At 34.4% G+C, this 24,061-nt stretch overlaps 1 protein-coding gene across 2 annotated transcripts in view; it reads left to right on the top strand.

The window, feature by feature from the left end:
* LOC144854688 (BDNF/NT-3 growth factors receptor-like) overlaps nucleotides 1-24,061 on the top strand; it is a 53,153-nt gene that overhangs the window by 22,204 nt on the left and 6,888 nt on the right. For both annotated transcript variants that reach the window (XM_078712628.1, XM_078712627.1), the window contains exons 2-9: nucleotides 7,096-7,170; nucleotides 8,837-8,908; nucleotides 9,948-10,019; nucleotides 16,288-16,445; nucleotides 17,021-17,281; nucleotides 19,472-19,789; nucleotides 20,523-20,629; nucleotides 22,568-22,754. In XM_078712628.1, coding sequence (XP_078568754.1) covers nucleotides 7,096-7,170; nucleotides 8,837-8,908; nucleotides 9,948-10,019; nucleotides 16,288-16,445; nucleotides 17,021-17,281; nucleotides 19,472-19,789; nucleotides 20,523-20,629; nucleotides 22,568-22,754 — 1,250 coding nt within the window. The remainder of the gene's footprint in view (nucleotides 1-7,095; nucleotides 7,171-8,836; nucleotides 8,909-9,947; nucleotides 10,020-16,287; nucleotides 16,446-17,020; nucleotides 17,282-19,471; nucleotides 19,790-20,522; nucleotides 20,630-22,567; nucleotides 22,755-24,061) is intronic.

The following is a 24,061-nucleotide window of genomic DNA, read 5'->3' as shown; positions in this document are numbered from 1 at the left end:
ATATTTGTCCATTGGAAATTGCGTATATATACTTGTGTATGGTGCCTGTGTCATTTAAGCTTAGTTTATGGTCTATGATAAATAGGAGAAGCATGAGAAACATGTGTGAGGCTGTATCACGGTATTTCACTACGGTATGATACTGATTTACAGAGTCGTCAATCGGTTGTAGTTGGGCGACCACGGGAAAACATAATATTACGTCTCCCACCCCGAAGCTTACGCTGTGCAGTTTACAGTGTTCCTCAGGTATACTTAGGTTTCGCAATTTAGGAACAGTTATGAAATTAGTGATATGACAGTACTCGACATGTTGCCCGTTGGGAAAATACATCTTTTCTGGATAATATTACCGATTGCATTTCTGATTTTGTAAGGGGACCCATACAATTTCACGAATGAAAGCAATGTAACAACTTTACGCGGAGAATGTGCAGGGAGTGGGACCTGCGCAGAGCATAATCGTGTAAAGCCCTGTCTACACTATCAAACTTGTTTGACAAAAAAAGTGTGATGTGCCCAAATATGGTAGTGATATGCCCAAATATGGTAGTGATATGACATCATGTCCATCATGGACACATCAAATGTTGTTTGATATCGTAGACAGAGCTTTATAGGAAAACCATTTTATATTTTTCTTTGTTTTTGGACTACATTCCTGGCCATTTTTTCGCGTTCTTTTCGCGAATTTATTTTCTAAAACGTTTCTAAACGTTTTCGCTCAATTTTCGCTGATAATAAGTTTTTCCTTATTTTAATAATTTTGTAAGACCACATATTTCTATTTGTCCCTAATACTTGGTTATTTTGATCGGTCTATACGAGTTTTCCACATTTACCGAGCTTGACCAACGGTTCAAGATGACCTCGAATAAGGTTATTATGGGCGATAGACCATAAAGATTATCAAATCAATAGATAAATGCAATACATAATGGATTGCAGTTTGATTAGGGCGGTTTTGATGGAAACTTTCGACAAGCCATAATTATAAATATTACTTTAAAATTACTTTAAATACATAAAAAATGACAATAAATAATTTAGAAAAGAAAATTTATAATTTAATGTGGAGAGTGAAAGTTAGTAACCACCTTTCTTTTTATTGAAGGAGAACCCAGTTCTGTATGATAAATGCCCCTATCGTTATTCCGCTAGATAACAATTACTTGTAAACACCCAACTTTTTAATAATGACTAATGTAAATACAGTCCTGTATGTTTTATGTAATAACATAGATTAATAATAATACATGGTGATAGTAACGAGATATATAATAATACATATACTGTATTATTATTATCTCCATAATTCAGAGTGGGTGTTTAATATCCCAATGATTGGCTGATGTTGTGAATACAAAGTTAAATAAGGCAACCCAATATTATTCATTATATTTCAGTAAGAATAAACAATGTCGGTTATCCGTTTGATATAATTATCATGAATAATTTTACATACATTTATGTCTGTGATAATGTTTGAGCTTTAATGGGAAGTAATGCGCATGCTCTGTTATTGTACCGTCTGCTGTGCAATCGAGAGGTATTTTGAAGGACGCAATAAGACAAGTTCCCATTAGTCGTCAAGCAAAACAGACGACATCTGAATTGTCAATATTTCACCAACACGAGACACTGATTATCAAACCCAATACCAAACACATATCATTTCTTAGCTAATTACGACGTGCATTTTAAACTAACTAGTTGACCTTATATGAAGTAGATTGGAATATCAGCGTGCATACATTTTGGCAAGACGCTTACGACTTCATTTGTTTTAAAGAGTAGAATATTAGAATACGCGATGATCCATCGTGCCATACCGCAAATCATACTAGGATCGTGTTTTGTTTGTAAATACAGTGGATCCAGTGGCCGTATTCACTATTTACACGTAGGCTAAGAGAAACATTTACCCTTAAAATTAAAAAAGTCTCCTATCTAAGTGAATACAATTTAAGGTAAATACTTAAATATGTATTTAGTTAAGTGAAATACTTAATATTTAAGGGAAATATCTCAAATGTGATTGATGAATACGGCCACTGGATTCTGAAACAAGTGGTATACGTTTAATATCCCATTTGCATTGAATTTTTTAAAAATAGTGGGGTCACGAGTCGACCCCCTTTGATCCACGCCTACTATACATACGACTTTGTTTCACTACACAGAATTCTTTTATGCTATTTCCTTCTGAAATAAACTCGGATGGAAATATGGATTTAGAGTCTTTAACACTTTCTACGTGCATTATTACATTAACACTTTTGGTTAGACATAGATTGGCTCAAGTGGAACAAATCTTATCGATCCGAATATTATGTAAGCAGCTAAAGACGCATTAAAGACGAAATATATAAATATTTACGCAAATCGGGGTGATTTAGATAAAGTGTGAGTTGTTTAGTAGACGGTGAATCAATGGTCATTGTATGTCATTCCAATATTTCATTTAATCAAATTCAAGAAAACATAATATTTGCAGTTTACTTATTTCTAATTTACTTTAACAAGACACTGTCTTAGAAATATATATCACAAACCGTAGTTATTAGTCTGGGTTCCAGACGGAGTTTTGACTTTATTAGTAAAAATATAAATACTTTGGCACATATGGCGTTTCATACTACTTGAGCTTGTAAACTTGTATTTCGGACAAACATCGAAAAGCCTCGAAATAACTACAGACTTGCAGCAAGTCTAAGTAGTTATATATATATATTCTACTCCATTTTAAAATTTTATTTACTATAAATTATGATTTTATATATTATATTTTATGGCCGATTGTAAAATGTGGTAAGTGAATAATTCCGACGCGTGATTTCGACATACGTTCAAATATCGCGCTATGTTGAGCTTGGTTCCCAGAGACGCATTAGGACGTGACATACGTGATTTGACCAATGACAGGCGATGGATTATTATAACTGTCGCTTATCATTGGTCAACCCGCTTGCGATGCGTCTACGTCCTTGCGTCTCTAGTGTGAGAACCAAGCTCCAACGCGTTTTTGTTTAATGCGTCTGCAAAAACAGAGATCACTCCAAACGTGGTGTAATTACAATCTTAACGGCCATCCTGTGCAATCGAGGGTCAATCCCAAAGTACATTAACTTAATCTGTGTAAAAACATGAATAGAAAATAATCCATATATTATAATGGTATAATGATCTACCGATTTTAAGTGACAATTAATGAACTGATGACGTTATAAGGCTAATGTTACATGTAGCCTTCATAATCTTCCCACGCTCGATTTCTTAGAATCGATACGTTCTGATGAACCCTGTTTTTGAAAACACTTTTGACTAGGTGGGAGTGTGTGTACACAATACCATTATTGTGTGTTTGAAGTACCATACTAAAATTGACGAGAAAACTATAGCTTCTTTTATTTATAACTGCATTCCGAGATTTCACGTTTTGATTTAGCCTTAGACTAGGTTTAATGCTTTGCTTTACAATACATAACTTAACCCGCAGGTGGTGTGGTAAGCTACGTTAGGCTTTTATTTGGTGGGATTTCAATTGTGCGATTATACTCACATGAGGTTCTGCACATGGTGATGATGATGATGATGGTGATAAATAATGAATTTGGAACCTTTTTTTGGCCAGCAGAGAAAATTTACAATTCTACTTTATTGGATCCGATGAAATAAATCGATAGCATTCGAAATGGACGGTATTTCACTCTATTACGAGGTTGAAAGACAGTCGTAGAGGGCAGTAAAATCAATGAAAACGTGTGGGAACCACAAATAATCTACATTTATCGAAAAGGGTCTAACACTCACTAAAACGTGGCTCCCACTAGGAAGTATACGACGTAGGCACAACACAAGTGAGTTCGCCAATGACAAGCGACAGTTCGGATGATCCGTCGCGATTGGTCAAATTGCTTGCGGTGCGCTTACGTAATTGCGTTACGTTCACGTGTGGAAGATGCAGTGAGCATCGTCCAAGCAAATGCTAATTGGTCACGGGATTTTACTCTGGAATCCACTGTTTCTTGCCTTCCCCCCCCCCCCCCCCCTTGTGTGCCTCGCGACAAGTTGAATGTATCGCTACATTAACGCCCATTAACTACAATAATTATTGGATATGTTTTCCCCCATTGAAATGGTTGTAATGTGCAACATAATGTATTTCGTGGATAGATGTCGTCTGCCTTCGACACATTCATGTTGTATTAACGCGCTACTATAATCAGCTAGACATTTGCTAATGGTTAGTGTGTTTTAGCTCTGGTGCTAATTTGTTTTGTTTAATACTTTCTTTCTAATATGTACCGGTAATCCATACTAATAACTTGCATGGGTTTACCCTGGGTTGTTGCGAGCTCGTTCCGTGAGAGTGTGAAACACGTAGTTTATAATATTCCACCTCAGCGCTCAAACTGAGCGAAAACTTTAGTCAAATGCATGCAGAGGGCGTGCTATTTAATATTTCAGCCCATATTGAAGATGCAGATAACTCGAGCTTTTGTTGAGACTTCATATAGCTTGTTTTCCTTGAAATCAATAACTATCTGTTTTTATATAGATTTGCAAAAGAATTCAGGACGATAACTGCAATAAGGCAAGTAATTATACTTGGCAAATGTTCTGAAATTATAAAACAGAGATATAGTGAATTCAAAGTTTAAAGTACGATTGGAAAAGAAAAGCACCGGTTATCATACAGCAGGTCTCTGTTTCATGTGACGTCTGGTCAAAAGGCTAACGAAACTTTCGAGCCCCCATCCCCATCATACCTATCTGAATAGTCCTTTGTCGACGGTTATTTACACGAGTTTACATTTTGTATGCCTGGCCTTAATATCGTTTTCCATCACTTTTTTGATGATGTTTGTATAAATACTGTAATCTGTTTTCTTTGATAATAACCATGCCGAGGGCATCCACTTTCTTGCAATTTTGATAAGGTGATAATCCGTTATTAATCTTTAATTAATAATATCAAATATTATGAACGATCGAACCTAATTATTAATACATTCATTGTGAATAATCATTTGAGTTTCGTATCAAACACATTGACATCTGCCCGAGATATAATCTACGTGTTTACTGTATATGTCTGGCTTTGATATCAAGCGAATCGTGAAATCTTTTCCTATGTAACCAGATTGTTTAGTCTACATTTCTATAAGGTGGTATGTTATTGTATTGGTTTTATATATAGTATGTATATTACATATATCGTGTGTTTGCTGCTACCATCTTATCGGTAACATCAAAGCAAAATACCCATAAAATATAACACCCTATAGACCGTAATGCAGGTGCACACAATGTATTGTGGTTGTTGTGGACAAATTACATATCACGTTGGCGCGCGCATCACACTTAGTTTTCAGCTTCAAAATATAAGTGTGCGTTACATTTTGACTTAGTCAGTTGTTCGGAATATATAGTACGTTAGTCTAATTTTCCTCCACGATTAGTCCATATGTCGTTTTATCAACATTTTATTTTCCGTAGAGCGTGCGTATTACCAATACACTGCGCATGCCTAGCCTACGTGTTCTAATTTTAGTTCATCGTTGTTTATTGAAGCTACCCACACATACGCCTCTCTATGAAGGCTATTTTAGTGTTTCGTTTGTAGGATTATCTTTAATTATTATCAACTTTGATGAAAACAAGACGATTTCCTCTTAATATTATTGTTATGTTGTTTTCAGTTGACGAAACAACAGTTTACATTTGTCGGGTTTGGCGTTTCATAAGAAAACACAAAAATCAAATATAACCATTTAAAAAATCGAAAATTATAACCATGGACCTATAAATTAGGTCTATGTTATAACTAAGTACGGCGGATATGTCATAATTAAGCGATTTTCGGAACTAAATAATTATAAATATATCTTACTGATTAAATTTGCTAGACAAACCAAATCCAAATATGCATGAAAGCTACGGGGGTTATATTACGTTGCGTCAAAGAATACCGTTTACGTGATAGTGTGATGTGAATTTAGGTAAATGGTTCGGAACATATCTGTTCAGGAAACGTCGTTCGTGATTTCAACTGTTAAAACAACCAATAAACCATGTGAGACAATTACTATTGTCTCTTAACCGAATTATATCACTTTAACGTGATATAATTTCAGAATAGATTGCTAAATCTAACTTGAAATTCCATGAAATAATTGTGATTACCTGTTAATGATTTGTCAAGTACGTAGTCAGGATTTTACAGGGGGTGCTTTTTCACAAAACTTATTACTTTTGCTGGTCGTTCGAATGCTATAACTCCGGAAAAAACGAAATTTTTGAAAATGTGTAGGCCTAGCAATTAGAGAAGAATTGATATCAATATAAATTGTGTGATTTGTTTTAGATGTAGTCGGAAAGTTAGTGACAGATAAAAATGCTGTTTGGTCGTTGCCCTATTAGATCATTTGGAGCGTAGCGATAGCAGGCAGACGATCGGGGATTTTTTCGCGTACATGGCGTCACGGAAGCATAGTTGTAGTGAACTTTTTTTCAATTTCGCCATACCTTACGATTTTAATGAGTTAATAATAGTCGTCATCAATCAAATTGAATAAAATGCAATCATTTTCATATCGTGACCGCTGGTCTTGAAGATTAATTGATTTGATTTGTAATCAGTTATTTATTCATTTGATTTAACAAAGCCTAGACGCATACTCTTGAGTGGTGCATCCTTTAGGGGAGGGAGCGGGGGTGCAGGTCTTAGGGCCTAAATATTTGTAAAATGGAGTAGGCCAATACTTAACCTAATGTTCTATCTTTTGCATTGCATTAAATTCAGTGGAGGCGATCCCCCACTCCCCCCTCTCGATATTGCATGTCATTTTGGTGACTCACACCGTGGAATAGAATACACATGAGGCATATGTGTAACCTAGGTAATATACTGCTCCAATAATTATTCAATAATAATAATATTTGTTTCATAAAAAACACCCAATGGCTATAAATTTTACTTTGTGTTTCATGTTGGTTTGCAGCTTAGTGGCTGTGCATTATAACGTTAATTTTTTTAAACCATTGCATAGACCTATCTGTTTCTTAATATTTCTCTTATTTGATTTTCAGAATAATTGAAAGACAGACAGCAATTACCCGGATTGATAATTTTACGTTGAGAGCGTTTCCTCGTCTTCAAGTATTGTAAGTAAACGCGTTTTACGATAAGTAAACGAGTTTTTACGATAAGTAAACGAGTAATAATAACTAGCTAATAATTGAACAACATAGATATCATATAATTATGCCATACATTAAGCTTTGTTAATAAAAAAAAAGCGTGATGTGCCCAAATATGGTAGTGATATACCAAAATATAGTGATATGACATCATCATGTGCATATGGGCATATCATATTTTTGTTGTCACATAAAGTTTGATAGTGTAGACAGAGCTTTATTTTTTTTTTTTTTATTTTTTTTTTTTTGGTATAACACTCAAAATGCAACAAAAGTTGAAAATCTTATGAGTTTACAAAAGGTACAACAAAGAAAAAGATATAAAACTAATAGGCCTATACTAAAATTGACATAAAAGCAAAACCTACAGTTGTGGATTTGCCTAAACAAAGAATTTATGTTTCTTTGCTAATAATCTATAACCATACAGGGCCCCTATTGAAAAAAAATCCTTGGTTATTCTGGAAAATCTGTAAATGCATTTTCAATGTCATTAGCTTTAGAAATATTATGAATGTGTTATGTATTTTAAACGAGTTTTAAAATAATTTCAATCAATAAGTCAATCAATAGGCTCAACAAATTGTAAACATATTCAATTTGTTTAAATACCTTCGGATAATACATAAATTACAAAATAGCAACAATTTATTCTGATCTGTACTCAATCATTAGCATATGTCGTTTTTTGCTACATTAATTAAACTTTAGCCTTTGGTTCTAATTAGGAGTAAATCAAAAATTCTTGCTCTAACAAGCCAATTAACGACATGTCAAGTGATTCAAATAATCACTTAAGCACTACGAACGTCAATGTAATTAATTAACGTGCTCATTTGGTTCTAAGAAGCACTAATTAACAGCAACATCCTCAAGAAATATGTTTGTGTCTGATGCACGACAGGTCGAGTACTGATGTATGTAAGCCTTTTTATGGTTTTGTATTGTATGTAGACATTCACACTAAGGTTTTAACATTTTTGTAATTCCATTAAATCAGTTCCTTCTATTTCTTTAAACGCAAAAATATTACGTGTTTCTGTTTTGATTTGATTTGATTTATTTGCATCTCATTAAAAACATACAAAATGTATGATACAAGATATATCAATATATATAATTTCAATTTTAAACGACAAAAAAGAAAAGAAATGCAGGATAGCCCATGATAGTCCCAATATGTGACTTATTTCCAATGGGGTCCTCAAGACGTAGAAGAATAAATTTTGTTTGAAATTAATTATGCATCTAAACTATTTCTTTATTTTAATTACATCCAAACGACGATCCCAAAATAATATAAATATATAATATCAAAACCACAAAAAAGACATGAAAAAAAAGGTACAGATTTACAAACTTTCAATTTAGAAATTGACAAATTAGTAAAACAAATCAATAGTTTTATAACCATTATACCACTGTGGCCTTCGTGGTATTTTTTCAAATTTGATTGGATATCGGCTCTGTAACACCTTAAACAATAGTTTTACAAAATATAACAGAATTATTAGTATTGTTCATTTGATGGTATTTATTACGTTACACGTCAATAACATCAAGTTATGTTTTGTATGTCGCCCTACAATACATCATTTCATAATGCAATCCTCTTTTTTTCAATGTGCAGAAAACTTGCAGGAAACAACATATCAGAGATTGCACATGATGCATTTGCGGGCAATAAGGAATTAACCACAATGTAAGTATATTTCAGTAAACCTAGATTGACTATTGTTTTTGTTATTACATACATTAATATAATGTAGTATAGATCCTTCAGACATATATTTTAATTGCCAATGAGTGAAACTTTAGCCAAAATGCAATAACGCTAAAATACCGTAAACATCATCGGTATGACAATATTAAAATCAGATTCACTGATAAAATTAATTTTGTAAACAATTTCGCATGAGTCAGGATTTTCTCCGGTGACCGGAGAAGAAATCTGAGGGCTACGTTTTTTGATTACACGTTAGGATCTCGGTCAACTCGCTTGCGTTACGCTTACGTCTTTGCGTTACATCCTAGTGGGAACCAAGCTTTAGTTAGTCATTATTGTTCAATATTCAATTCAATGCGCCAACCAAGGTTTGACAATGATTTGTCCCTAAATTATCGACGACTATCCTATAGCTTTGGGATACCTATTTTGAAGAAAAATTGAAAATTCGAAGGGCTGCTGCGGATAAATTGGTTCGTTTACAGTCGATGATCTGCGTTCACCTACCATGATAATTGATATTAAATAAGGTTTATAGTGTTTGATTATTCTCACCTCAATTAAGGTCTTGTCAACTATTTAGAATATTTACAAATGAAATCACAACTCGGGTGTGTTTGTTTAGTTGAAGACCGACGACTTTCAGTTTATTGGGTGAAGCGCGAAAATGATATGTTGTTGCCGCCACGCAATCGCATGGGAAAGTTTGTTTTGTAATAAGTAATCGCTGGAAGTCACCTGTATAGGCCTAATGATGAATTAATCAAATACTGTAATACTATTCAAATATACATGAAATGCGTAAATATGAAACCGAAACAACTTCTCGTAATAATTTAGAGGCATATGAACTCCAAATTATGCATGCCGAAAATATATTCGTTATACTTTAATCCGTCGTACCGTACTTATACAAATAGATTACAACAAATTTTTCAAAACAAAAACAACTTAAACATACGTTATACTGCATCAGAAACACCCTGTAACTATGATTTTTGTTTTCTCTCCACAGAGAACTAGACCAAAATGGATTCCAATATTTACCATGGCAACCATTTGCGTATTTGTTTAAACTGAAGAAATTGTAAGTTTTTGTTGTTTTAATGAATGAAAAATATTTTCCATATTCAAAATAAAAAGTATATTGTACAAACACGCCACGAGTGGTGGAAAACTATTTAAACAGTTTTATGTTATACTTATCATAAGAATACGAGATATATGAATGGAAGACATAAACTGGCAGAATAATTTTAGGCTGCGCTCAACACAACAACGTGCGTAGTAGAAATCCTAATTCAGTCCAATCCATGTCGGCCACCACAACCGATGGATCATCCGAATTGGCCAACTCACTTGTGTTGGCTACGTCGTTGCGTTGCGTCATTGCGTTGCGTCAGAAGTGGGAACGAAGCTTAAACCATGGACCTATAAATTAGGTCTATGCTTAAACTAACTGCCAGCATCTGTCGTCTGACGGAATCCTAACATTCCTACGGATTTGAAGTGCACGTGGTGGAAATAGCGGTTCGTGTGGAACGCATCTGAGCGCGCATAAGTGTGAAATTGCGATTTTACAGTATCAAGCCATGGATTGGTTTGTTTACAGCTTTTGGTGGTAAAGGCACTCTTCTGAAGTATATGTTATTAGCTGGTTAGGTTATTTTAGGTACATCACCAATGCGCACACACTTTTCCATAAGATTTGAATGGCACTTATTAGGCCCAGTAATTACTATACTCTTTACGCAGAGTAACTCAAGCATTAAGTTACTGATTGATCATGGTTCATTATCAAACCATGATCAACACATGTTCACTTGACTGGGCCTCATAATACACTTGTTATGTCTTGTTATTCCGTATGTTACCGTATTGTTTTATTGACGTTGTTAGAACAAACATCTAATAATACTACGTTTTGTAGACAGAGTCTTAATTCATAAATCCGTTTAAAGAACACGCTTTGATTACCACGTTTGACGTTCACAGAGGTCGTATCCTGCTGTACTCTGCCCACCTCCGCGACGCGACGCAATTTACATGCGTGTTGCGTCATAAACGTCAAACATTCGACCAAAAGACATAGTGCACCAAACGCTGACATTTTGTGACCATCATTATACATTACTGACGTATGTGCGCTAATCACATCCAATAATTAAATCATCGTGTTGAGATTGTCTTGAATTATCTTCTTTTTTTTACATTTAATAACCAAATTTAGGGGTTGTATTACAATCTACGTATAACATGATGGAGTTATTTTTTCACAAAGTGAGCTTGGATTGAGTCTGAAAAGAAGTGCAACAATAGAACTAAACTGATTAATTATACCACAATTAGGCCTATTCTATCAAATAAAGATGAAAGTGTGAAATATACCGTTAACGACTCGGCACCCTTTTGGGAAAATATTTCACTTTTCCGCTAAATTATCGAAAAACAATGTGCTAAACAATGTTAGCAGTTTGAGCGTGTGATGGCATAATTCTAAGCACGGAATGTGTCTGCGGTACACTGAAGTGACAGACTGCGAGAAACCCCAGTCACACTAGCTCAGTGTATGTTTAAATTATTCGCCTAATCATGGTCAAACGTTTGAGGACGCTCCTTTGGGTCTGTAATGTGGGCTTTTTTTTTTCTCTCGGAAAAACTCAAATATTTTTATGACACGCCATGTATGCCAAAATCTGTTTTTTTTGTGGTAGGAATATTAAGTAAATCGTCTAGAACCTAAACATATCGAGTGCCGTAGATGTTTGACTGAAACAGAAATATTATAACCTACTTATTTCTTAGGCAAGCATGTAGACCTATATTTATTTCTATACATTGACCCAAATACAACAATTTCTCATTTAAAGTCAAATATTATTTTCCATTATCATAAAGCAACAATTTAGTAAGATCATTTGTTTTGTTTAAGTCCCTTATATTTTTCCTTGATACTCCTTAGGCTTATTGCTAATAATATTCAATGAGGGCGCTGTCAAAATTCTTGATTCATAATTCTCTGTCTACACTATCAAATTTTATGTGACAAAAAATGTGTGACAAAAAATGATGATGCCCTATCACTACCATATTTAGGCATATCAGTACCAAATTTAGCATATCAGTACCAAATTTAGGCATATCAGTACCATGGGCACATCACAGAAGCTTTAGCTTCATGTATGGAGGAAGATGGCAACTGTCTTCATGTTGATATTGAAGACAGGTTATAATTTTATGAATAATAATATATACAGTATAGCTGGGCATACAGTAGCATTTAAAAAAGACATTTCTTTAAGACCTTACTTCTATACTTTATCACAGTACTAAGGACGATTTCATTGGCCAAATGGGCGTCTTTTAATTTTACGTTTTATCCCAACGTATACACGACGCGTATATTGAGAGTTTAAACGTGCCATAGCCACAAGGGACCGTTTACACGTTGTATTCTTTGCCTAAGTAGCCTACTGTTAACATTTCATCCGCTTTTAGAGTGTAAATTCAACATGTCATTTCATTTCCCAGTATAAACTACTTTTGTTAGCTGTGGATTTGTTCTAAGACCTTTGATCTCAGTAATTGTGTAAAATTGTCGCTAGAAATAATGGACATTAATTTTCTGTATTTTGAAATGTAATCTGGCTCACCTTTGAAAAGTCCATAGGTAATTACGTTGAGGAAAATATAGGTCTAGGTTAATAGGAGATTGACCTGTGCCTCCACCTGAAGTGTGAACTTCATTTCAAATTTGCGCACACTATCTAATCTGTCCCAAATTCAACCCTATTTCCTTAATTACATATACAATTATAGAAAAGCCCGGAGCTAGGAAAGCCCGGAGCTAGGAAAGCCCGGAGCTAGGAAAGCCCGGAGCTGGGAAAGCCCGGGGCTGGGAAAGAGCAGAACACTCATATAAGTTTGGTTCCCCTAATCGCGGACGCAATTGACGTACTTTGACCAATCACTCGCGATGGATCATCCAAACTGTAGCTTGTGATTGGCCAAATTACCTACGTTGCAGTTACGTATTTGCGCTACGTCATAGTGGTGTTCACATTACGAAAGTCGGCAAATGCTTAGCAATCGAATTCTTTAAAAGTCGCATGATACTGACGACATCTTTACTTATCTACTCTAGTTGATCATTTTAATGTATGCCATAACCTGTCAAATAATTGTTTTTCCATTCAAAATTTTAAAACAGATAATATATCATATTTTAGATTTAAAAGTAGGTCATATTTGTTTAATAAAAACAAATTAATATCTTTATTATGTTATTGTTCTTTTTTGTGTGATTTACATAAACATAAACAGTCATTTTACATTTAGTTATAATCTTGTTATTCAGTGTTTGGATTGAGAAAGTGCCGTACCCTCGCACTGTTGATAATAAAGTAAACCAGTCGAATAATAGAATGCACTTTTTAAATTTTTTTACGGTGAGGATAGATTAGCTATGAACGTGTTAAGAACTAACGGATGCATTATTGTCAGCTTTAACGATGTTTAGCATGACATCTGTGACAAGCATGCGATTTATTATTCCAAGCTATATATGTAAAGTAGCAATATGCCGCTGAGATTGAAGGTTCTGAATCTATAGTAATAAAGCGTATTCTGTGGAGTTCATGTTACTGAGTATTGACAGGGGAACGCTACATAGTTAATTGTACTATCTTAGTACAAACTTGCGCATTCGGCGTTCCATACTATGTATGATAAATTGTAGACATTTCACTCCGGTTTTACTTCAGTGTGATCACATCTTGTGGGAGGAAGGTTAACAATCAGTACAATTTTCCGTGTCTATGTTCTTTTATTTTTATACACGTTGTAGCATGGAACAGAGGTAAAACGTATATAAAGAGTGGAGTTGAAGTATCGGCAAAGATGACGTCATCATTTCTACCTTAGAGAATTTATTTTGTGTTTCAATCAAAATAATTATGTCACAAAATATACTCTTAATAATTAATTACTCATACCTTGTAAAATAAACTGTCAATAACCTAACGAGAAAATTCTCAGAAACAGTGTAATGTTATCCCGATGACACATAAATAAATATCTAAGATTGTGTCACGTTCTCATTTAAATACAATTGACTGGGGGCTGGAGGTTGTCGGTTGGTCGGTAGGTCCCCAATAATTTAGCAATGTGAACGTACGATATAATTTATGATTGTGGTATTAACAATAAAACATCATGAACAAACGAAAAACAACATATGGCATTAAAAATAAATGATATGATGATGATGATGATAATATACCTAGTGTTGTAAATGAATCTACTTTTAAGAAATTTATGATTTTGGTGTTAACATTAAAAACATCATGAAAAAAATGGAAAAAAAAGATAATATGAAATTAAAAATAAATTTAAAAATTCAAAATTTATAATAGGCCTACTGTGTTGTTGAAAAGGAACTGTGTAGTGTAATTCTAATTAATTTATGAGTACATGGAAGGGCATTCGCGGTTATTTTTCATTTCTTCTTCGTAAATTTTTACTGCATTCAGTGTCAATATTAACAGTGCATGTAAATCTCAGTCTTATTCATGTTATGTTGCTTTGCATAATATCACTTTTGGCAATTGCACGTCACGAATTTAAGTAGTTTTTACTCCACAAATGGAAAGCTGCAACAGAGCCGTAATTTCCAGACTAAGAATGAACATGAGTCACTGAGGAAATATCTTGTATAGCATTTTGTCTTCTAAATTATCATCACATTTTTGTACTCGACAAAATAATTAATAATCTTGGAATGCGCGTTTAAGAGATTTTACAGTTTTCTTCAAACCCCGAAGGAATGGAACTCGGTCGCTAAGGAACCTTGCTCGGTTTGATATTTCTTACTTTATTTCGTAACAGATGTAACTCTAACCTCGAGATTCTACTAATTAACGGATATTATTTCATTTGTATTTCTATTCCAAAAGATTTGGGCTATGCTCTATTAGATGATAATTCACATTGTAAACTTAAGAAGTTAATGTCGTCATGTTGTAAGAAAAACGACTCTAATCAAAAGGCTATTGTTACTTTTGGTCAATCAAAGTGATATTTGAAAATGTTTTCAATATTATCAGTAAGGAAACAGATGAAAGTCCGGTATAATTTTTCAAAATACTCGAAAAAAAGCAATGTATTCATTTTGAGTTGTTTAGGCCTAGTTTTATTAAATTGACAAAATAACAGTACTTCCGTGTGTTTTGTTAGCTCGATCTTTGGATTGTATTTTTATTATTTATTATAATAACGTTCAGCCAATTTGAATTATAAAAACCTTGGTATAAAAAGACAGTTATCTGTTGCACTTAAGGTATACACTATGATTAATTTTTTTCTTAGGAAATGTTACTTTAAAATAACAAAATACGCCTTTTATCATAAGATGGCTTATCTGCGCATGCGCCTAATATGTTCCTTGTCACGATTGTCGTTTAATGGGTGCCTTTCTTAACTGTTGATGAGGACAATCAGATATGTTTTTAACTAATGAATCTAGTCGTTTCAATAGGTGTTTCAGAATTAAGTAGTGTATGTATTTGAATAATATTATTCGCAATTACATCAAGGACGCATGTAAATAATTTCGTTATAATCATTAATACATTATGTATTAAAAGTGTGTAAATTTTATCACATTATTAACAAATTGGGTTCGTATCGTTGCTGGGTCCTTACTACAATGTCAAAATGAAATCTACAGATTCTAAAGAGGCTTTGATTGATCCATCGGAAGAGGATAAGGGAAAGACTTTTTAGAAAAGCAATAACTTTATAAGTTGATGGTTGTTAAATCAATTGGATGCTAAATATCAATTTTTAATTAATATTTATGTCAATGCTTGGAGATAAGATATAAGATTAATAGAGTCAGATATAATTCCCAACCAACCGATTTTATTAGATAAATTGAAAGGTAATACAACTCTATAATTACAATATTTAAAACATAGAAATGTGTATTTACTGGGTAAAGATAAATTCGTAACTACCTGACCAAGTAATTTGTTTCCCAACATGACGTTAAAATATACTGATACGGTACTATAATCATGCTTACGTATGAGAGAATGATTGCTCACAAGCGTTATCGTGCGAATTTAAAATGTGATTTTCTACAAAATTTACTCCATATATGATTTCTATGGTTTCTGACTACAGTACTTTATGTACGGAAATGTTCGTTATATATTCGAAAGACCAATGTACGTTATGCTATTGTAACAAGCCAGTGTTGTAAATACAGTACGAATAAATTTAGCTGATTATCAACATTTGTCGTCAGAAGAGTATTGAGTGACATCATTATAACAACCATGTTAATCTTTCAGAACACTAGCGGGTAACCATCTTAAATGTGGAGACTGTAATCATCATTGGTTACAAGAGCTGATTCATGAAAATAAAACGAGCAAAGAACTTTTATGTTGGGATGACAAAACAAAGCAACAGATCAAACTGAATGATTTAACATTTGATAAAGATTGCAGTAAGTATGCCCGTCGAGTGTTGTTTTATGTGTATAGATAGGAGCCACCACATTCCTTTTAAATGCATCATTCTCTCTCTACAATCTGTACTTGCTGCTACCCGGGTGCCTCTTACAAATTACGATTTTAGGAAAACTTTATTATTTAAACAAATAAATAAAATACGGCAAAACCTCTCCTATGGGACACTCTTGTCAAGATGACGCTTTCCAATGAAACAAACGAGAGTGAATATAAGATTTAACAATTGTACAGCCGATCCCTATTCAGGGGAAACCCATATTTATGGGACACTTTGTTGGGTCCGAAGGTGTCCATTTATTAGGGATTCCCATGTATGTAGACCAGTCAGATCTGGGGACAGGTGTGACTTTTCTGCAGAATTTTCTAAACCAACTTTTTCTAATGCATTTTTTGATGGAGATTAAGAATCTGGTTGTTGATCGGACTGATGTTTTCAAAGATATACACGTTTAAAATCTGACACCTATAGCTCAAATACGACTGGTCTAATACGACTTTTGTTCAACTCATCTGCGCCTCTAATTATTTGTTTAATCATTTCTGTATTTAGTCTTACCTAATGTGTCTGTGTCAACCAACTACGTACGGTTGAATGAAAGTCAACGTACTGAGATAGATTGCACGGCCACCGGATCTCCAACACCTACGATAAAGTGGATATCAACTCCGAACAATCATTCCATAGTTAATATTACGAATGGAAAAAAGTTAATTGTACATAGTGCCTATCATGGCGACAATGGTAAAATATTATGTGAAGCTAGCAACGAAGCGGGCAACGATATTGAGGTTGTCAATCTCACCGTTCAATGTAAGTAACAAGACATATTTTTGTGTTATTAAGTTAGTTTTTCGTTTAGAAAATATAATGAAAATGCTCTAAATATATTGTTTACATCCATTTTTGTATTTAAACGAATTTTGATCTCGGGAGTACAGCGCCCTCTAAATAAATAACAACGCCCTCTACATATAAATTGTGGTAGTGGAATAATCTGGCGTACTAGAATAATTTAGTTCCTATCGCAAAATATCTCTTGAAAACATGATGAACTAGTCGAATTTATTTGCGCGAAAGATTGGAAAAACGATATTTGATAAATAACAAGACCATATACATGGCTGCAGTCACGTGCTCAAGTTAGTGTTTACCGCCCGACCGACCAACCAACCGACCGACATAGTGAACTGTAGAGTCGCGTTGCACGCGGCTAAAAACATAGGCCTACCATAACATGGTGATTTCAAAATTTGGTTCGGTTCATTCAATGATTTGTAATACTACTGAACAATTGTTGAACATTCTTAAGAGAACATAAATTCCGTTAATCTATACTGCACTTTTTGATATTTTCGCCTAATTCCAGGATGGTGCGTTTAGGGTCAACTCTTTGTATTGCCATGGCTCAATCGCTAAATAGCGTGTATTTAATTTTGTGATTTAGTGTTCCGAGTTTATTGTTTTTTTTTTACGCTTTCCTTTTTGTTCTCAATACTATTTCCTAACTGTGGCCTCCCTGTAAAAATAGCGTTTAGATCTTAAACATGTATGTTTTACCTACTTGTTCCACCCATTTAGCTTTTAAACACGTGGTTACATGTTTAGCGTGTTTAAATCCTAAACGTCGCTATTATGTTTAGTCAACATGTTTAGCTACGTGTTTAGCGTTGCGTGCATACGATTTTACTGTGGCCTAAAAAGCTCCACGCATGAGCTCCACACATGGCAAATTAAACACGTTTAAAACCTAAACGTGTCTTTATGTTGCTCCACATGTTTAACAATCAACACGTCACTGATGTGTTGAGTTAGATACATACTACATGTTTAGAATAGGTTTAGAACCTAAACATGTTTCATATCTAAACATGTTTAAGATCTAAACACTATTTTTACTACAGATTAGAAATTTACATTTTCACTTCAACAACATTTTCATTTTTCACATTTATTTTTCATCCAGTTTTATCTTGCGCAATCCCTCGATATCCTATCTGTACAGAATAAACATTTGCATTTCGTCACGTTACTGTGCTTTCTAATGCTTGTCTTTCATAATATAATGCTTAACGGTTTATCGTGTACGTTCATTGCCTTCTGATTATAATCGGTCATCAGCTGAATAGCATATTGCTCCATGTTAATTTCAAATGAAAGTGATTTTTCTTTTTTATTTAAATAAGAAGACTGTTCAAGATTACTGATTATTGGTAACGTGCAAATAATTTGTGTACTAAATCTTTTTATAAGTCACGTACGTCCAAACAGAATTTTCGATATTTTTCTGAACAAATAGAGCAATTCAACTTAATAATATTGTAATTGGCCAATCGGGATTTAGTAAATGATTAACTTGGATGTAGGTTCAATTGAACATAAAATGTAATTGGTTTCAGTTTAGCCACGTCACTTTATATTTGTGTGACGTCACTAAGTACATCATTGAATATATTTTGTTACATCGTTTCTTGATTTTAAACACATTTAAACATATTCTTTATTTAAAAAAACAATAATATGACGTTAACTGTTTGTATATTACCGCCACCAGAAAAGGTCCTTTAAATCTAGGCCTACTGTACATCTCCATAGTTGGAATGATAAAACGATAAAATTCACCCTGTAACGCGTTTTCTGTCGATTTCTACATGTTGGATTGTAGCTATAAACGCGTGGTGAGTTAGTTATTATTCAAAACGCGTTTTCTCTGGGCGCGTCACGTACAGTAACTTGAAGTGACCTGATAAGTTTCCACATCCTACAACAGCACAATTAGTATAGTAATAAGTGCCATGTTTCACGTATTCAATTAAACTGAGGCGTATGTAAATCTAGGTTAACTTTCATATTTTGCTTAAGTGTTTAATAAACCTACGTATTGTATACTCTAATTACTATTTTAGGTTATTAATATTGTCATCAATTACTGTACTGCAAAATGTTGACATTCTTGTTATTTGACAAATATCACTGATTATTATAATTGTCTTGAATTTATAGTTGCTCCCAAGATCAACGACTTTTACGCAATCCTCGGAGAAGAGATATTCTATAAGACGTTGTTCTTCAATATTTCTGGCATTCCTATGCCGGAAATCGAGATTTTTCATGGTACAGATAAACTAGCTATTGACACGGAGGGGAGCTTTTTAAAACGTGGAGAAAACAATTTCTCACCAACGCTGAATAGCTTTAACGGGTCTGTACATTTTGTCCGCTGTTCACACGCTAACAATGGTAACTACACGCTGGTCATCAAGAACACGTTTGGATCTGACAAAGCCACGTTATACAACCTAATATTCGTCGGTGATCCAGGTAATGCACTTCCTGATATGTATATTATGTATATTTACAAGACGATTATGAAGGCGTTTAATTAATGGAATTTAAACTTAATAAATACTTAACCTGACGACGAACATACAGTTGATTATTTAAAAAAATGTGTAGTTGTCGAAGTTTATAAATTGTGATGGTGTGATAGTACATGAATGACGCAATGACGATAGTGATAACAATATAGTGATAATCTGATGATGATGATGATGATGACGACAGCATTATTGATTATCATGCTATTCAAAATAAAATAATGATCGTAACGAATGGCTTAAATAGAATTAACGAAAGTTGCTTAAAAATTATAGCGCAGCGATTCTGTAGGAAATGGGAGTGGTTTTACGTGCGGTGGAGGTTTTATGTGCGGGGAGGCTGATCGTTTGAATGTTTCTTACAAATAGAGGGTGTTTGGGATTGATGGTTTTGTTTTATTGTCTTGAGTCGTTTACAGTTGCTTCGGTTGTGGGTGGTGGTATCAGTGGTGTGTAGTATAATGTCTCGTTTTGATGTAGTAGTGACTTAAAATTTCTACGAACGTGAACAGCCAAAAATCACTATTGGAAACTTTGCTGTGGAGAGAACATTACATGGATACTTGTCCAAAGCCAAGGTATAGGAAGCCCAGTTAGTTTGAATTACGTACTACACAGAGTGTTATAAAAACTGACATTCCCCCATTGTTACTTTTCCTGACTTAATTTGACATTAGGCCCAGGTTTTGAACATGTTAACAGCACAGCACAGCAAGTTTTTCCAACAGGATTAACAGGCCCGACAAATTATCCAGTGTATGAAACAAAACCCTCTGTACCCATAGTAAGTATGTTTGTGACAGGGTGTATCGAACCACGTGTTGTGATCATTTGCATGACGTGTCCACCTGTGCATGTGTTGTTTGAAAAGCTGACTGTTATATTGTGCGCTTCATTTTTATTCTAACGCTTTATATAAAGGCTGATGCATACAAGAGCAATTCCTCTGCGTTCGTATGCGCACTCCAACGCAAACGCGTCAACACTCATCTACCGTAACTATTATAACTGGTGTCGGTAGATCTGATGCATGAGTAAATTGTCGGTACATGCAAAAAATACATTGAAACGAACTCAAGCAGAATGTGTTTGTTAGTCCATTTGACGCTTTGCTTGTGTGCAGCAGCTTACCAAACGCATATTCTGCGGCGCTCGACGCAGACACCTCATTGTGCTGTAGTTTGCACCAGCCATTTTTTTTTTTGCTGTGATCATCAACTTGTGTTTTTATTTTAATGTTTGGATGAAAATCATTATTACTGGTGTTTTTGTGTTTGTCACTGATTTGATTAGATCCTACAATAAGCCTTCCAAATACTGGTGTTACACCGGTTGCTGTTGTTCCAACTAATGAGACAAATATTATAGTAAGTGAAATTATCAGTCAGCAAGCACAATTACAGTAGAACCCCCCCCTTTGGGGACATCCATTTTAAAGCTTGGTTCCCACTAGGACGCAGCGCAAGGACGTAGACGCAACGCAAGCGAGTTTACCAATCACATGCGACTGTGTGATTAATCCATCGCATTGGTCAAATCACTGTGCGTTGCGTTACGTCCTTGCGTAGGAACTTCTTGTTGCGTCCAGAAGGTGTCCCCTTAATAAGGGTTCTACTGTATTATAGGTATATTATAGGTAAAAAATACTACTTTTAACATAAACTGCGGTACATATTTAGATATTGTATAATAGGCACTATCATTGTTTAATTTATCCACGTAGGCCCAATACTGGATACCACAAATCATAATAAAAACAGGACATTGGTGGTTTTATTTTGTAACTATAAACACCTATATCTTTAATGACTTATTTCTGCTGTTTTTACTTAACTTTTCCTTGCATGTTTATTTTAAGCTTGGTTCCCACTCTGCGTCCAGGGCGCGACACAAAACAAAACTTTTACCAATCACAAGTGACATTTCGGATTATCCTGTGTTGCGTGTACTTATGTCTTTGCGTTGCGCCTTTTTAAGATTGGTTCCTACTAGGACGCAACGCAAGGACGTAAGCCGCAACGCGATGGATTATTATTCGAACTATCGTTTTTAATAGGTAAATTCGCTCGAGTTTCGGCTTACGTCCTTGCGTTGCGTCCTAGTGGGAACCACGTTTTAGTGTGCGAACTAAGCTTTGTGTTAAGCTTGGATTAAACTTAAGTTTTTTAAACGGCTAATTTCTTCCTTCCATAATATTCTGTTCTATCATCTGCTTTTTCTCTGATAGATGCATGATTTCATTATGCTATTTCCTCACTACAGTCAGGGGAAAATGGCAAAAGGCTAAATAATATGATTAAGGTATCAGATAGTATATATTGTTTTGACATCTGTAACATGACCACAGTCCTGATTTTGCCATTTCCCCTGACTATAAATTAAGTAGCTTCTGTGTGATTACATTTATAATTAACTAACTATATTAATTTAACATAGTTGCCTAACAGATGTTAGTTCCTTTGATATGAAAAGTAGACCTATTTTATTTGTAATGATTTCATAATTATCATTGTTTATGCATTGATAAAGTTGATATCTATTTATACATTTAAATATGTTTTCCATAATCAAAATTATGAAAACAATCTTGTCCGTGAACATCCAGAATAAGTACCATTAAGTGTCCCAAACTCAGGGAGATATCTGTCTGCTCTTATCTCACTATAACTGATCCAACATATAATTTTCCAATTTATAATTTGATTTATTTAAACTTTCCCAGCCATATGTAATAGTGCTAGCTATTATCGCTGCTATAATAGTCTTAGTGGCGTGTTTCATCAAGTTTCGACATAAGAAAAGTCGTCGCCATCATCATGCGTTTGAAAATGGTGAAGTACTGGATCCTTTACGACCACACGCCCCGACATTACCGATGGTGGAAAATCCAAACTATCTTAATGGAATACGTAAGTTCCACGTTTTATATATTTTGTTTTTATTTCATATGCATCCAACAGCGTTAGTTACTCGCCAATTACAGGATGGATAAACTATTTAATCATTTATCGTGCTTATAAACTAAGTCTCATTTGAGGCTTAGTGGGTGGAGTTGAAAGAGTCGTGAGTAACAACCCTGGCACTAGGTCAGGATTGAACCCCGGACCTTGGGATTATAAGGCAATCATGTAACTAAAATACATGTATTAATTTTAACTACAAGTACAATAAGATATGTTTGGTGTAGAGAGGCCTATAAAAATGTATATTCGGCCTAATAAAAAAAACACATCAGTAACGTCACTAAATCCAGGTCCTGTTTTGATAGTGCTGTTTTACTTAAAGTTATTTTTAGGATAAATAATTAATTGTTTTTTAAAGTTTCGATGTTGTTTATTTTTTTGCTTTGTTGCTTACCTTCTTGCAGTGTTAATTTGATCAAATTTGTTTTTGATGTATTAATAAAGAATTGAATTGAATTATACTATTCATGGTATAGTGGCAGCGCAAATACGTAGACGCAATTGGCACGCAATTTAACAATGGGTAGCCTTGCAACGACCTAAAACTTGTTATGTTATGTATTACTTATGAGACATTTGGATGTGCTTCGTCACAGTTGTGGCGGATTATATGTCCAGTAGACGATCCTGAAGAGATTCAATGTCCCTGCAAAAGGTCGCAACAAATTGACTATTGTGTTGAGCATCTATAAGTTCTTACAAATCGCGGCTTGATGGAATGAATAAAAATGAGATCTATCGTCTTAGCGAATTTAAAGACGGGTTTCCCTCGGTGCTACTTGTGGTCGTAGCAGACTGGAAAGCAAACTAATAAAGAATTGCTTATATAACAGAACATAAGTGGTTTGCGTCAATGATATCATTAACTAGTATTAGGCTAGTTTTATAATTATCATCTTCCGTTTTAAAGGTGGGCGAAGTGATGTATAACGTTGTTTTGGTTAATAATACATTATGGAGAATCTGTTGTAATCCAACAGACAATTATCAATACACTCTTAATCTTCAATGATACATTCGGAAAACAAACAGCGTTATATTGTTTTTTCAAACATGTATTGTCGCTTGTCACTTAAATCATTTTGTTTACAATTCGTTCACAAATATTCATCTCGTACTCGTTCGGAGGAAAAGAACGCTTGTGCCACATAAACTCTCCTCAGGGAAACAAACAAGGGTAATATAATGTTTAAATACTATGCCCCCCCCCCCCCCACCCACTACCTATTCAGATTACACCCCACTTACTTTAT

The sequence above is a fragment of the Antedon bifida genome, chromosome 10 (genome assembly GCF_963402885.1).
Source record: "Antedon bifida chromosome 10, ecAntBifi1.1, whole genome shotgun sequence".
In the NCBI taxonomy this organism is placed as follows: domain Eukaryota; kingdom Metazoa; phylum Echinodermata; class Crinoidea; order Comatulida; family Antedonidae; genus Antedon; species Antedon bifida.
The sequence above is the reverse complement of the archived record's forward strand: the minus strand, read 5'-3'. Positions and strand labels throughout refer to the sequence as shown.